The following is a 16,451-nucleotide window of genomic DNA, read 5'->3' as shown; positions in this document are numbered from 1 at the left end:
AGTCTCATAATAATTCAGTACAATCCATGTGTTATATTTATTTCCTTTCCTGCTCCATTCTGGGATTGGTTAAATCTTCCCCTTGCCATTTCTTCTTTGGGATTCCCTGTCCTTCACAACATTTTTGAATAAATTTGTTACTTTTCCTAAGCCAAGCTGCAAAACAAAGTGAGCTGAGGTGGAGAAAACTGCTTAAAACTGACTGGTGAATTAAGCATCATGTATATATTTGCGTACAAAGAATGTATTGAGCATATTAAAATACTCAAGATTTTATTATAATTGATGGATTGAGAGAGGAGAAATTAATAGACTGGGCTGCAAATGAAACATCAGTGTCACATTTCACATTCTGTACTAGTAACAAATCTACCTAGTTAACCACTGGTTTCAAAGTATTACGTGTGGGATTTTGGATATTTCTTCTAGTGTAAATACAAACCTCTCAGCAAACTTGTTGAAATGTGCCTGGTGTGAAAAATTTTAAATTCAATAAAAATTATTTTAAAAAAGAAAAGAAAAGAAAAGAAATGTGCCTGGTGGTTTTCAGTTTGGTATGAAGAGGCTTTTGACATCGGTCATGAGCAAATGTAATAAGATTTGATCATCTGAAGGCAGGAGCCATGTAACTTTATATGTAGTATTGAGTGTATTGAGAACTGTACGGTAGTTTGAGAAGTGTTTGGATATAACTTTCTTACATATCAGACTTTACGTTCATACATTCTGTAGTCAAAGATTCCTAGATGTGGTGGAATAGCCACACATTTCTATAAATGTTGAAAAAATCAGATTCTTAACTCTTTTGCTTGTTTGTAACTTTATTACATTTTGACAGGTATCTCATCATCCCCCCATATCTGCCTTTTATGTAAGCAACCGAAAGGATGGATTTTGCCTTAGTGGAAATATTTTGGCCAAATCCAGATTTTATGGTGAGTTCTTCAAAGGTCTCCATTTTTGTATTGTCTGTGAGAGTATTCTGTATTTAATTGTTGCTTTTGCAGGATACATCTGTATAGGAAGTAGAATAAAAATAGTGATGAATGTATTGCTGGAAATTTGTTAAGATTTGAAACATCACTTTACAGAAATCTGGTTCATTTTTGGACATGTTTCTTTGAATCTACCATGTTATTGTTTTTTCAGGAAACTCATTATCTGCCATTCTGGAAGGGGAAGGGCGACTTCTTTTCCTAAACAGAGGAGAGGAATATATAATGAATATGCCATATGCACATTGTAAAGGTATATGTTTGTTTAGTGAAATGACAAGTGGAATGGCCTTGGATTATGATTTTAGCTGGCATGATTTTAGTAATTGGTTTTAAATTATGTTGTTTTAATGTCTTTGGTTTTAATGTAATTGTTTATTGTATTGTATGTTTATTTATGGCATCAAATTCCTGCCTATTTTACAAAACTTTACAAAATTTGTAAAACTGCTCAGGGTTGAGAAGGGCGGGATATAAATGAAGTAAATAAATAAATAAATTTTCCAGGAATTTGTAAAGAAGAACTTGACTTTACTAGCCAAACCTCTGTCCATCGTTGCTAGCAATTCCCCCATTCCTCTGACAATCTCAGGGGGCCTAGGAAAGAGTTAGAATGTGTTCTGACCTATTGAAAGGTGTTGATAAGATAGGAATTGGGAAGTGAAATTCCTGCTCTTATTCAGACTGCATTTCAATTGAGAGAAATCTCCACTGTCCCCCAAGGTCTGGGGACAAAAATAGCAGTTAGGTTTTTCTGTCTTTTGTGAGAAGCATTGTTCTTTTTTCTTTTTTTCTTTTGTCAGCTGCGTATACAAACTGAGGAATTAGTCGATGCATTTTAGAACCTGGTGCCTGATCCAAATTATTTTAAGGCCCTCAGATTTTATTTAACAAATATTCCTTTTCATATACTCCTGTTATTGAAGGAACCACATTTCAGAATATTGTTTACTAATTTAAATAATTGGAGGGAGGTAGTTCTCAACTTCAATAAAAATCAATTTTATTCCTAAAAGGCTGGCTACAGTTCATGTGATCAGTAAAAGAGAAAAGCCTACTTTAGCGGAGAATCAAGATTTAGTAATAATAGTAATAGTGATTATGATAACAACAATAACAATGGTCCTTTTTATGGTAAGTTAGTCCTTTGCTAACATGGCAAATATATTCATTTTCAATCTGCAGAAGTGTCAATGTTGGATCCTGATTCCAAAATACAAAGGTTTTCCAATAAATACAGAGCTGTATTGCAGAAAGTCAACTTGTCCTTAATAGTGTGACCTACATTTCTTGTTGTACTGACTAATGGAGAATATATCAAGTAGATTCCTTGAATCCTAGTTACAAAATCCAAACTGAATAGTCAATATGTTTTCTAAAAAAGCTTAGGCTTCAAGTCTCGAAGAGATAGCTGTGGGACATTTTGAACTATAGTTACTGATGAGTCATTTAGAAGACATTCTGTTGGTATTAGAGAAGTTGCAATGGAAGAGGACTTACAGGAAAGTGGACTAGTAATGCACATCTGAAAATGTAAAAGGCAGTGGCAGAGAAGATAAGGCAACCATATAAATCATATTTTGGAATATAGCCTTTTCATGACCATCCTCTTCTGAGACCTTAGTATTTACTTTTTTTAAAACAAATGATCTGCAAGTTTCTGTGGACTTTGAAAGCCAGATCCTTATGGCCCGATCTGAATTAAGGCTCCAGCCTTTCAGGATTTGCATCTTTGTAGGACGCTGACTTGATAGCAGCTTAGAATAACGGATTTTATCACTTAGAGATGTGTCCCTCTGCTGGCCAGTTATGTTCGGCGTTTGCCCACTGGTTGTGTACTTCCATTTTTTAATCAATGTACACTTTCTGTTATATTTTCCCTGCCCTTGTGCTTTTATAATCAATTAAATACGATGTCATTAATTATAACAGAATGGCTTGAGTTTTTCTGTGTACTTTTTTGGTTATAAGTAGAAATTGAAAGTTTTGTACCCTATGAAATTGTAACAAAACTAGAAATAAAATTGCTGCTGCTTCTTACAGGAATTCTCTATGGTACACTGACTTTAGAGCTAGGAGGAACTGTTAACATCGCATGTGAGAAAACTGGATACAGTGCAGCACTTGAATTCAAACTAAAGGTTAGTTGGTGGATATATTGGTGGAAAATGAGTAGTCACATTTTTTGAAAACACTAACATTCAGATTGCTATGCTTTTAAACAATACATTTATTATTATGGGCATGAACATTTTCTAATGTTACATTTGTGCTGAATAGTAAACTATGTTTCTGCTCATAATGAAAATGCAAGAAGACATATTTGGTAGACTTGTGCATTTGTATAAAATTATAAGCCTAGTTTTTCAGCCCCTTTTTAGGGCTGAGAAAGCTCCTCTCAGCTTACACTTGAGTGAGGGTCCTGGCCGGCTTCTATTCAGGTCGGCTTATACTTAAGTATATAGGTATTCAGAGTTGGACAGTCTTATTTTATTAAAGTCTTATTATCTTAAATTACAGTTTTATATAAATATTCAAAAACATTTAACCTACTGATGCCTCAAATAATGCAATTTTATTAATATCTATTTTTATTTTTGAAATTGACCTGTAGCTGCTTCATTTCCCACCCTCATCTTATACTCGAGTCAATAAGCTTTCCCAGTTTTTGTGGTAAAATTAGGTGCCTTGGCTTATATTCGGTCAGCTTATACCCGAGTATATAGGGTACTTACTGTTTCTATTTGTGCCATTTGTATGGCCCCATTTCCATTTCCATCCGCCACTTATGGAAACGGGTGCCTATACAAATGGGTCTTTCCATCCAAGGTCTGAAAACAAAAGGTTTTTTGGGCCTTGGGCAGCAGAGCGCCAGGCCCTATGAGCCGGGCCTACGAGCCATTGAGCACCTGCCAGCCAAGGCCTACAGCCAAGCGCTGAAAATCAGTCAACCAAATGGCTGCCGTTTTTTAAAAATTCATTTCACTGTTTCTTTTGTTCTTGTGGGGTGCCAAATGGATGGAATGGTACAAAACCATGAAAGAAACAGATGAAAGAGAATTCGGGTCCTTCTCTAATATCTGGACTTGGCCTTCTACAAATGGAAGTGTACTTCCCATTCTCTAAGGGATTCATGGTCCTACTAAAGCTCTTCTTCAGAAGAAAAAGATGCTGTGGTGATTTTGATTCTTCCTTCCTCCATAGTATCTTCCATGTTTTTCTGGATGGTTTTTCTTCTAGAATAATTTTTGAAAGATTTGAAAAGCAAGACACTTCATATAAAATTGCCTCTCCCAGCATTTCTCTAGTGCCTAAAAACTCTACTGAGGACAACTCTGAATCCAGGCTATAACTTGGAAGCACTTCCACAGGAGGTTACTCTAGATGTGTAGATGTAGGACCTTACTCTACCCTTTTCATGAAAGGTGTCATGCCCAGCTTAATTTTTGCCATACACTTAATTTTCTTCAAATATTTTTCTGTGGATGACTTTAAGTAGTTTCAACAGAAAACATTGAAATAATTTTAGCTGAGATTTCAGAAATCTAGCAGTTTGTAATGTTTTCTAAAGAACTGAAGTGCTATGCATCTTAAACATAAATCTTTTTATCTTCAATAGCCCTTTTTAGGCAACAATGACAACGTTAATCAAATAATGGGGAAAATTAAACTGGGAAAAGAAGTTCTAGCTACCCTGGAAGGCCATTGGGTAAGTTGTACACTTACATTGTTTTTTTTTGTTAAATATTGGCCAGATCTTTAAAATGTATTTTTACATTTAGATGCATTACAACGTTTAGTGCTAGTATCCATTGCACATCCTCTGATCTCCATAATGATCATTTGCAATCATGTTGAAATTTAAATATTCTATGTGTTTTCAGAAACCTAAAATACAGAATATCACCTCTTAAGTGGCAACTGCATACTTATGTAAGTCTAGCTGGACATGTTGAACAGGAATGCTTCTACCAATTTCTTCATGTTCTCACAGAGCTACAGAGTGGGGCTGAATATTATTTTATACTTTATTTATACTCTGCCTGTTACCCAAAATTGTGGCACATATTTTGTAACAATGTATGGAGAAGGGCATAAAATCTAACCCCAAAGTAAGCTTATGTCAGGACATGTAATAAGAGTCAACGGAGAGAAGAAAGCTTAACTTGATATATCACTTTGTATGATAGTCATGTTTCCTTGTGACACCTTCATTTCCGAAATTTATTGACCTCTATTGGGACATCAAAGCACAAAAATTATATACATTTATAAACAGTTTCATTCTTCTGGATTCTAGCATACAGAACTTTCACTCTAAAGGAAAAGAAAGTGTGGAAATGAACTTTAGATATATGTAAGAGAGGGCAAATAGGGTAAGAGTTGAGTCATAAGGACCCAGAGAGAGGCAGCTAGTAAAACCAGTATGAAGTGAAAAGAACAAATAATAGATTTTGCTCCACTCACTTTGAAGTGAAAGGTTCACTAATGATTCATTAAATCATGGCTGACTAATGAGGTACACAAGCAGGAACAGCTTGTGGCAGTTTCCTAGTCCCATGCTAATACAGCAGAAGATTATTTTATTATTTACTTTATCTTCCCCCCCCCCCCCCCCCCGAATCCCAACCACACTTCCCCGGCAGCCTGCTCCTTGATTAGCATTGCAGTCTGAAGGCAATGAAATTATTAAAAAACATTGATCAATAGTTTGCCCTTTCCATGATAAATCTGAACAGAGCTTTGTTAGGAATTATTACAAAATACTGTGCAACCATGGCTAGTGTATTATGTAGTAATATCCTGCCTGAAATTCTTACAAATGTAAAACAAATTAAATTGTTCCATTGTTGTCACAATAGTCTGGAGAGGCACAAGAGGCTAGACAGGACATCAGGAAAATTTCACTTGTAGCAGTAGAAACTGATTACAGGGAAAAGGTAAAATCCTACTAATGCTCAGTTGGCAAAAGACTTTGAAAATGGTTATATTTTACCAAACATCAGGGCACAACTGAAACTGAATATACCCATTCCCTTAAGTCAAGTCCTTGCTCTTGAAATAAGATCTATTTTCAGATGTGACTTTCTGCTGCTCTAGCCAAATTGGCACAGCAGCCTTCTGAGTTGCAAAAAGAGTCTTTCTGAAGGAAACATTTGTTCTTATTGACTCAGTAAAAATTGTTTACTCTTTGGCTATTCAAGTAATCCAATATGTTAAACATTGCAGGACAGTGAAGTTTTTATTAGAGACAAAAAGACGGGTATTTCAGCAACATTCTGGAATCCAACATCTGAAATCAGGCAGTGCAGATTAAGAAGACACACAGTGAAGTTTGAGGAGCAAAGTGACTTTGAGTCGGCAAAGTAAGTTCCTTCTAAACTTGTATTAGCTCACAGCAAGAAGTATTTTGTTAATGGCTGAAGCAGAAAGGTGAAGCAGAATGGAAGTAATGTTCCATCAAAAGAATGTAGACATTTGATCACTTACCTCTAGCAAACTAGAGAAAGAGATTTTTTAATCTTGACAGTTAACATGTTTTAATGCATTAGTCTTTTTCTTAGTCTATTACATTGATTTTTGTATTATTATTTGTACCCTGCTTTTTCTCTCTAAAAAGGGGACTCAAAGCAACTTACAGTGAAACCAACAATATGATTTAAAACCTAAAAAAATACAAATATTAAAAAGAATTAAATATTAACAGTATTAAAAATAAACAGTTAAAACCGATTTTTCCATTATTGTTATTAGCTGTTTTTATTATATTGGAATTGTGTGCCAACAAGAATAGTTTCATTTGAACATATATGTAATCACCCTGAATTCCACAACAAAACAGAATGAAATAACACACTTTTTAAAAATGACCAAATACCTCTGTTCTGACAATGCAGTCAAAATAATTTTTGCAACTTTGTTGCTCTTATCTGATAGACTTTGGCAACATGTGACTCGAGCAATAAACAACAAGGACCAAGCAGAAGCAACTCAGGAAAAATATGTTTTGGAGGAAGCTCAGAGAAAATCTGCCAAAGAAAGGAAAGCCCATGATGAAGAGTGGATATGCAGGCTATTTGAGCCAGATCCACTCACAGGAGAATGGATTTACAGATATGCAGAGTGAGTCACAGAGGTCTGTGTGTGTGTGTGGGCGCGCGCATGCGCGTGCATTGTAGGTACGTCTTTACTTAAGATACAAGCAAACAAAATGAAAAAAATCACTTACTGCATCATGGCTGTTATCCAAGGCAGATTTTAAAATTCAGTATTTTAAATTTGCCTTGGATTGTGCATAGTATCATTTATGCCCATTTATTTATTTTACTGCAGAAAAACCAATTGGTCTACTTTCAGAATTTTCAAATGGCATGCAACATATTTTTTTGGCTCACAAATGTACTGCAGCTATCACCTTAACTTGTGTCAATATACAAACACCTGATAATTGATTTCGCCTTAGTCAAGAATTGTAATTGAAAATCTTGTTTACAAAACAATATATAGTATGTGACTTCTTAAGAAAATATCCACTTTCTCTTTTACCGAAAAGGCCTTTATGAAGATGCTTTTACCTTTTAATTTCCTGAAGGTGTGATACATGTAATTACAAGTTGGATACAACTAGTTTGGTAGTGTTGCATTCATGTTCTGTTTTGGGGCAGAACCTGCTTGGCTACTGTAAGAATAATGGACTAGATTGGTCTGATCTCTTTTTATGTTCTTGTGATCAGAATTGATCTCATCATTACAGTATCCAATTTGCTTCTCTTTAACTATATTGTTTACACAAAATGGGTGCTTCTTACACAGATATTTGACACTACAAGACTGGTTTCATTTGTTGTAAGTACTAATGATGGAAGATAGAGGTTGAACAGCTGAAACTTTTGTCTTGTGTTAGAGATTGAAATGACTTAAATTTGTGTTCCCTTTTATTCATTGAATTTCCCAGTGATACAACACCTTACTGTAATGGAACTGGTACTTTTCTGTTCATATCACTGCTACTTTTTTAAAAAGAGGGGGGGCTATACATACTGACATGTAGGTTTCATCTGGGTTTTATATGCTGCTTGTTTAAGATTTTTGTTTTAAATTTGAGGAAGAGGGAAAAGAAGAGATCTGATTCTCTGATTGTTTAAATTTCACTCACTTTTGTGATTTTTTTCCCTTTTGCTCATAGTTGCATAGGTTTTACTCTTGAGTTGCTGTACATCAGGCCTACACAACCTGTGGCCTTCCTGGTGTTTGTGCCTCCAACTCCCTGAAACCCTGCCCAGCTGCTTCAATGGTCAGGAATTCTGAGAGATCAAGTGTAAAATACCTGGAGAGCTACAAGCTGTTCAGGCCTAATCTGCATAATCTCTTGGATCCAGAATCTTTCAGAGGTAGAAATGTTTCTAATGTTTGTTGTACATTTCTGATCCAAAGGATTATTGCCTGGTGAGACAGGAAGATCTTTTACTCTGACCCTTGCAAACAACCTACCCAGAAAAAGTGGAATTGTCAGATTGCAACCATCCATGTTCCCCCTTGCCACTTGTTAATACCCTTTCTGAGAGCTATTCTGGTCTCTGGAAGACTAGGATTTGAATCCCTACTTGGCCATGAAAAGCCCCTGGATGATATTGGGCAAGGCATACTGAGCTTCAGAGGAAGGCAATGGCACACCAAGTCACACTCATTCATACTCAGAGGAAGGTCTCTGAACAAATCTTGCCAAGAAAACCTCAAGATAGGGTTGCCTTAGGGTCCCTATAAGTCGGAAATGACTTGGAGGCACGCAATACCAACAAACGATATACTCTTGAAATGTCTGTAAAAGATTGAAACAGCATCTTTATTGTTCTGTCTTAAGTTGTGCTGTTTGTCATCCACAGCACAAGACCATGGGATCCACTGAATGATATGATACAGTTTGAAAAAGGTGGTGCCATTCAAACAAAGGTCAAACACCGGACACCAATGGTATGCTCTTGTGGTAGCAATGGTTGTTTTTGGTCAACTGCTGTATTAAATGGGGTGGAAAGAATGAAATATTTACGTTAGGATTCAGATTTGGAACATTTGTGTTACTTTCTGTTCTGATGACAAGGTCATAGTGAAATCTTTACAGTAGCCATATCTCATAGGTGACTAGTCAAAATTGTGTATTGAGTAACTGAATAAAAGTAGTTGAAATATTGTAGTTTTATTTTAAAACATGATCAGTTTAGTTGGTAAGCAGTGTTAATAACTTAACACCTTCCTGTCCTCAATTATCACTTTTCTTGCCTGTCGTTTCAAAGCAAATTTTCAATCTGCCATTGTACTACAGCCATTCTTTTATCTAGTTATGGTGGATCCAGGCTGCCCACTGTATAAATGGAAGGGCACTGTGTCCCCTTCCCCATGTCCTTCACAATTTCCCAGTCTTCTAGGACACCATGAGAGTTGGAACCAGAAGTTTCAGAAAAAGGGGAAATCAGATAAAATATCCACCCTGACTTCTTTCTTCAGTGCTTTTATAATTCCATTGAGTATATTTTGTTCTGAGCAGATGAGCATTGTACATTGATTAATTTCAGGTTAGTGTTGCAAAAATAAAGCGGTCTGCAAAGTCAAAGAAAGGGGAGTGTGGCTTCTCCTCACCGGAACCTGATAATCAGGACTCATCTGGCAGTGAAGGTGAGCAGTGTATCTGTTCATTGTCCTACCCTTTTTCAGTTTTTTGCTACATTTATTGTGAGTGCATTAAACACATGCTATTACTTTGTTTTCATTTTGTGCTGTAGCATGATTTGAGGACTGAGTTTTTGTGCTCTGACTTATAAAAAAGAGAGGGAGAGAACTTGTTTTATTTTGGGAATTTTTAAAAGCTCTTTGGTGTAATGTACATGATTTATATCCTTATACATTCTTTGAATTACTTTTGAAGCACAACTCACACATAGTACAAGAGTCCGAAAGAAGACCCTTGATCTTATTGAATTGCAAAGTGCCATTGAATCTATAAGGGAGACGCAGGAAGACATACGGAGGTAGGATTTTGATTGTTTTGGTTGGTTGTTTTACAATACCTTTTGTTATTACCGTAAGTGTTTGGTTTCAAATTGATGAGCAATTGTAGACCGTGATTTAGTTTTGGCTCACAACTCCCATCAACTCTAGTCAGTCTAGCCAGTGGTGAAAGATTATGCAAGTTGCAATCCAAAAGCATCTGGAGAGCCACAGTTGATCACATCCATTTTAAAATAAGCAACTCTAATTTACACAGAAATCAACATATAAGATTCCTTTTTTTCAAGGTGAGAATCAGACTTTTTTGTGATTATGAGCTGTCTCTGACCAGTTTCTTTGTATCTGTGGATTGAGATAGGAATTCATTCACTTTATTGTCTTCATAGTTTTTTCTGTGTTTTATTGGAATGGAGGAAGAGTGTACTGTACCATTTTACAATGACTTTGGTACCTACAGAGGACTGTGTGAACTGATTCTTAAGACATTAGATATAGGATGAAATTCATGTTGATATAAACTGCAGGTGCTCATGCATTATTATAAATGCTTTATCTGAGCTTAAAGTTTGTTTGCTTTTTCTATAATTTCATAATTACAGTAAATTCAACAAATGAAAAATCAGTTTGCTACTTAGACCTAAAATGTTTTACTTGGCATCATAATGTTTTACTTGGCTTCATAAAGAGTCAATGTGTACTTCTCACCCAAGCTGCTTAAATTGAATGGGAGTCTACCAGTTAAGGGAAAACCACTTTTTGTTGCTGTTCAGTCTTGTCCTTTGTTTTTTTTTGTTTGTGTTTGTTTGTTTTAATCACATTCAAAAGAATCATATTTTACAAAAGTTACTTCGTAGCAGATTTTTGTGTCAGGACCTTGAATTTGAGGTCCACAGGATTAGTGCTAACTCTGGTGAAATGAATACCCTGAGTCCCATAGGTTTTCTGTGTTGTGTAGAAACTTTGCCAAAGCTACTGTGTCCTGTTACACTGACAGAAGCTATTGCTTTAGCCTTGAATCTTGCTATTAAGTTATTCAGTTGCTGCAACAATCCAACAGCCACACATTCAGTATATGGCATTTTTGCAACTTTGGTGCAAATTTAGTATTGCGAATCTATACATTTATTGTACTCGTTTTCATTTCTTATAGGGACATCACTGCTCTGAGAACCCGAATGTCTACCAGCCCGCCACCACAAGATAATACCTTTTTTCAGTTCAAGCACTATGTCTTCATTTTGCTGATGATTCTCCTGCAACTTATGATCAATTACTTGTTTAAATAGAATGCCTGGATGGAAGAATATATGAAGTGGAATGATTGTGTTCTTCGTGGGACCATATTTTAAGCTTGGGTTGGCTTCAAATAAGGCAATATTTTCTAAAACACAAGAGCTGTGAAGATGTAGGCCTTTGCCTCAAAGGCTTGTGCTCACGTGGCAGTGTCTGTTATATTCTGTCTTATCCAGAAGATATGGATGATGCTTATGTGCCAGTACCTTTTTCTTTGTATCTTTGATATACTAGGAAACTGCCTTGCATATTCTAAAGTGTGGTTAGGCTCCAGTGATAAATGCCAGTATACAACATTGTCACTCTCAGCAATTATGGCATCCTTTTCAGTGTGACCGCATACTTCCCAAAGGCCAGTTTAAGTTCAATATGTGTTCAAAGTTTAATGAGATCTTACTTCATTAGGAAGATTCCATCCAGCGATGTCAGTATATAGTTGTACAAAGATTAAGCTATTCAGCTCTTTGTTACCATTAAATATATTAAGCTATATTAGTCCACCAACATTTCACTAACCCTGCTGCATTTCAGTGATTGTCACTTGGCAGATGTTTCCATTAGTTTATGAAAATGGAGTGTGATCATAGTGTTAGTGATTGTAACAGTCCTGAGTAGTACACAAATAGCTTTATCTTTTCAGTAGTATTTGTACCCATCTCTTCCTAAATAGCAGCTCCTGTTGACACATTGCTTCAAAAGACCCAGAAATACTTTAAGTTTAGATGCAAAGGGTGGGGGACAGTGATGGAGTCACTATTTGAATGAGAAAAGGAAGGGCTGTAATGCAGGGTTGGGCAGCAGTGGTGTGTCCAAGGGTCCTCTGTGTACAGCCCACACCACCACCATTTTGATGAAACTAGAAGTGACATCTGGGTCCATTTGTTCACCAATTTGGGGCTTCTTGTCTAATGCTGCTTGACCTAAAGAAGTAGAAATGAGATAATGGTGCCTTCTAGAGGCCTCTGGAAACAGAATTGCACTTTTTTTTACTTTGTAATATATTTTGCTGGAAAACGAGAGGCTTGAAGGCTATACCAAAGCTGTCCTGGGCTATATGTAGGCCACAGGATACCATACTGTAGTGAATGATATAAAGGATTTTCTGGATTTGACCCATGGATGCTTAACATGAGACCATGTGATATTTTAAATATTGGGCTTAAGTCAGTCCATTCAATTGTAATTGCATCTGAATAATTATGCTATAATATACAGGCTTGCATAACACTCCCATATGTTGAAGAATTACGGGCCAGTTCTAGTTAATCTGCCACTCAAAGCCTATTTAGCAGCATTAGCAATTTTTAATGATGTTTTTGTTTCCCCAGATCTTAGCACATTAATGGAGCGCACAGTACTGTAAAACATAGGTTTGATAAGGTGTTTCTGTAAATGAAAACCTCCATCCTGTAAATTAGAGTGAACTCTTAACGCTTACATTTTGGAAGGTAGATCAGTTTTAGCTTGTATTAGCCCTTCTATTCTGTTTACGTGACAAGGATAATAATAATTAGATATGCATGATAACACACAGTACTGCAGAAATCTTCAGCCTTCTGTTATGACAAAAATAAGTTCTCCTATTCAGTTTGGATTTCGGTATCTTTTTTTAAAAAAAAAATGTGTGTTTTTCTACAGCCCAAAATGATGTTATCAAAATAAAATGCTTGCTTTCAAATTAAACAAATTTATTGAGATGTGTATTTCTGATTATTATTTGGATATCTTTAGAATCTTTAGAAATACACATTTTAATAAATGAGTCTAATTTGGAAGTTTAGATGGTCTCAATTTCCCCCTCTTTTTTTGCCTTGTGGACTTTTTGCCAAATCCTTTTTTTTCTTACAAGCCTGAGATACAATGAACAACGTTTCTTCAGTTCTATAGATTATTATGTAGTTTCTAAAATGCTGCGTAATTCATTAAAATAGTTATAGTAAAGAAATATGATAGCAGAAGAAAGTAAGTTTTTGTCCTGCTTTGTATTTATTGGTAAGCATTTGGAATAACTAGCTTCATGCAACAGCTGTCAGTTATATTTAAGTTGCTTCTGCTGCTTTGGCCCCATCCACTGATGTCGATGTATACCAAGTATGGGCAAACTTCGGCCCTCCAGGTGTTTTGGACTTGAGCAACCACAATTCCTAACAGCTGGCAGTCCAAAATACCTGGAGGGCCGAAGTTTGCCCATGCCTGATGTATATCATACTTTGTCTCTATCTGCTTTCTCCCCTTTCTGTATGTGAATATACTTTGTGAGGCATAGCTACATAAATTGTAGCATTGCTTTTTTTAGGGTAGTAATGAGGAATTATGTTAGACTTCAGCCCTTGCCTTTTAACTGTGAAGGTTACGTTAGTAGGAGTTGCAGTGCAACACCTGAAGGGTTGTTTTCTCTCCATCAGAGTATTAGGCATTTCTTATTTTAAGAAAGCATATGGTTCTTAAACTTTCTGTGACAGCATTACATTACAAGTATTGTTGTCTTCTGTGTCAGACACAGAAAAGCACAGCTTATAATGCCTAAATTCCTAGTTTGGCCCATTTGATGCTGAAAAAAGAACTTGTTGCCTGATTACTTTTTATATTATATGGTTGAATGTGGCTTTGGTTTATGAAATGTTTGTTCATATATAATATTTAGCCATGTGTCATGACCTTAAATTCCTTCAGATTGACTGTTTTCTGCACAAAGCTGTAAGGAAACTGTGATTGTACAGTTTGTAGAACTCGAAGGCAAGGGCTCTTTGGTAACGTTAAGTATTTAAAGAAAAGCACTTGATTTTTCACTTGATTGTGTATGGTCCTACTTGTACATAAGTAGAAAATATTCAGAATTGCTTGTTAACGCCATATTCATGGCTGTTTGTTTAAACTAAATGCACTATAAGCCTTTAATATACCCTGTAACCATTACTATGAACATAACTATAAAAATGTGTTGTGTGTATAATGGAGTCCTGGCAATATATAGTGTTTCTTGTATCTCATATGATAGGTTAGTTGTTACCTATTATTGGGCATCTCTTAGATATACAGCATGCTTGCTTTTCATGAAAACTTCACTCAGACAGCTAATCTGTATAATGATCTTACTATTTACAGTTCACTGCCCACCTGTGCCTTTTGGGGGGGGGGGGGGGAAGGGGAATCTTGCCAATTCAATGTTAATGAAATGGAACGAGAGTTCAGTTACTTTTGTCTCATCTTCCATTGTGATAGTCATCTGCTTTAACTGCTGTATTGTCTTGTGGTTTTTATCCTATTGTAAATAGAATTGTTAACTACTGAACTGAATGATAAATGTATTTCTCCTCTATCCTCAGTTTTGGGGTATCTTTTGAGAGCAGGCCATCAGATACTTGAGTATTGTAATAGTGCCTTGATGGAGTTCACACATAGGTGAGGTCTGTATATAAAAAGATGTTATGAAGATTGTGCCATAGCTATTGTCTGAAAGTTTTTATATTTCCAATATTAACTTTCAGAACAAATGTTTTTTTAAAAAAAGTATGGCACATCAGGGTTTTTTCACAGTCAGTAATTAAAAATAACTAGAATCAACAAGATCTCCATGTTGTGGAACATTCATTCTTGTACAACGAAGCCACAACTCTTTGTTTGTGATATCACAAAAATAGCCATAATGAAAACCGTAACATCACAGACAGACAATTTTGGCTTCACATTTGTTTTTATGGATTAAAACCATTCTAAGAAAATACTCTTTTAAGGGATATGGTTGAAGATCAAAAGAAAATTTGTATTGAACTCTTGCTAAAACCTTTGGAAAAATTATACTTCCTTGTGTGACCCAAAAGCACATTTTATGGATTTAAACTTTGGCTCAAGTCTGGAAAGCACTTTTGAAATATACGACCTTCTGTTAGTCTTGAACTCTTTTCACTTCCTTCTAGATTCTGAACTTCCACTAATGTTTTTTTACACTTCCCCCTTCTCTTTTTATTTTAACACATTGCTTGGATTTTTATACTGTTACACTTTTTTAAACTGAAAATGGTTTGTTGTACTACAGCTGTATAGGACCGGTGTTAGTCCAATGAATTAAAAAATATCTAAAGAAAGCCAGAAGTGATGACAAAATGTGAATGTGAATGCACCTATTCAGATTTATACATAGGAAACCCTCTTCCTAGAAGGTTTTTGTTTGTTTCTGCATATCATGTAAAATAGCATTGTTGGTGTTGCACTGTATTTTTTTTTTAAAAAAATCATGCTGCATGCAGTGTGATAAAACAAACGAGTCATTCTTTTGAAAGAACGGGAAATTGTGTGTTGCATGCTTTGTGTACGGTTCAGTTCAACGACTTGTTTAAAAGGCCATTTATAAATTTAAAGTTCTAGCACTGGTCAGTAGTTTTGTACAATTAAAGAACTAGAATAAAGAGCTGTGATCAAAACAATACTTTGAGTTATTGTGTGAATTAAAACCTCTCACCAGTCATTTAGTATAATGCAGTGGTTCTCAACCCTGGGGTCCACAGATGTTTTTGGCCTACAACTCCCAGAAGTCTCAGCTGGTTTACCAGCTGTTAAGATTTCTGGGAGTTGAAGGCCAAAAATATTTAGGGAACCCCAGGTTGAGAACCACTGGTATGTGATTTGAGTAATTTCTCCCACATCATTCATAGGAAACATGGTGCATAGATCAAGAATAGCTGTGGATAGCTTCCTCTTCAAATTATGAAAGGCACATGTTCTCACTCTTCTGATGAGGCAGAAATATTCTGGAAACCACCTTTGTCTACTTAAGAATAGTATCACTGTGTTCAGTATTTTAAAGATGGAGGACATAAGAAATCCCAGTCTGCAGAGCTTACTTACAATGAAGGGAATAGCAATGTCGTATTTGCAAATTGCCATTACTTTTCCTTCAATACACTGTGCATGGGGTGCTGGTATACAATCATGTGAGATAGATCGTTACTTTGCAAACAGCTTTCATAAGTAATTCAGTGTTATATTGATTCAAGATAGATCAACACAGAGAAATAGATTGAACAGAGAAAAAAAGATCATCTAATATTTACACTAATCAATCTTGAAATTAGTTCTAGTCATGTCAGTCTGAAACAAAGCATCCTTCTCTCTAAACCTAAACCAATGGCTCCCAAACTTTGGTCCTCCAGATGTTTTGGA

The 16,451-nt window shown here is 35.8% G+C and overlaps 1 protein-coding gene across 4 annotated transcripts in view; it reads left to right on the top strand.

The window, feature by feature from the left end:
- osbpl8 (oxysterol binding protein like 8) overlaps positions 1 to 15,715 on the top strand; it is a 103,722-nt gene extending 88,007 nt beyond the window's left edge. For all 4 annotated transcript variants that reach the window (XM_062980868.1, XM_062980870.1, XM_062980869.1 and 1 more), the window contains 10 exons: positions 839 to 935; positions 1,150 to 1,248; positions 3,039 to 3,136; positions 4,615 to 4,704; positions 6,225 to 6,361; positions 6,933 to 7,118; positions 8,879 to 8,966; positions 9,566 to 9,665; positions 9,916 to 10,018; positions 11,149 to 15,715. In XM_062980868.1, the coding sequence (XP_062836938.1) occupies positions 839 to 935; positions 1,150 to 1,248; positions 3,039 to 3,136; positions 4,615 to 4,704; positions 6,225 to 6,361; positions 6,933 to 7,118; positions 8,879 to 8,966; positions 9,566 to 9,665; positions 9,916 to 10,018; positions 11,149 to 11,284 (1,134 nt within the window). In that variant the 3' untranslated portion in view covers positions 11,285 to 15,715. The remainder of the gene's footprint in view (positions 1 to 838; positions 936 to 1,149; positions 1,249 to 3,038; positions 3,137 to 4,614; positions 4,705 to 6,224; positions 6,362 to 6,932; positions 7,119 to 8,878; positions 8,967 to 9,565; positions 9,666 to 9,915; positions 10,019 to 11,148) is intronic.
- Positions 15,716 to 16,451: the final 736 nt, after the last annotated feature.

Source organism: Anolis carolinensis, chromosome 5 (genome assembly GCF_035594765.1).
Source record: "Anolis carolinensis isolate JA03-04 chromosome 5, rAnoCar3.1.pri, whole genome shotgun sequence".
In the NCBI taxonomy this organism is placed as follows: Eukaryota; Metazoa; Chordata; class Lepidosauria; order Squamata; family Dactyloidae; genus Anolis; species Anolis carolinensis.
This window is presented reverse-complemented; position numbering and strand designations above follow the sequence as displayed.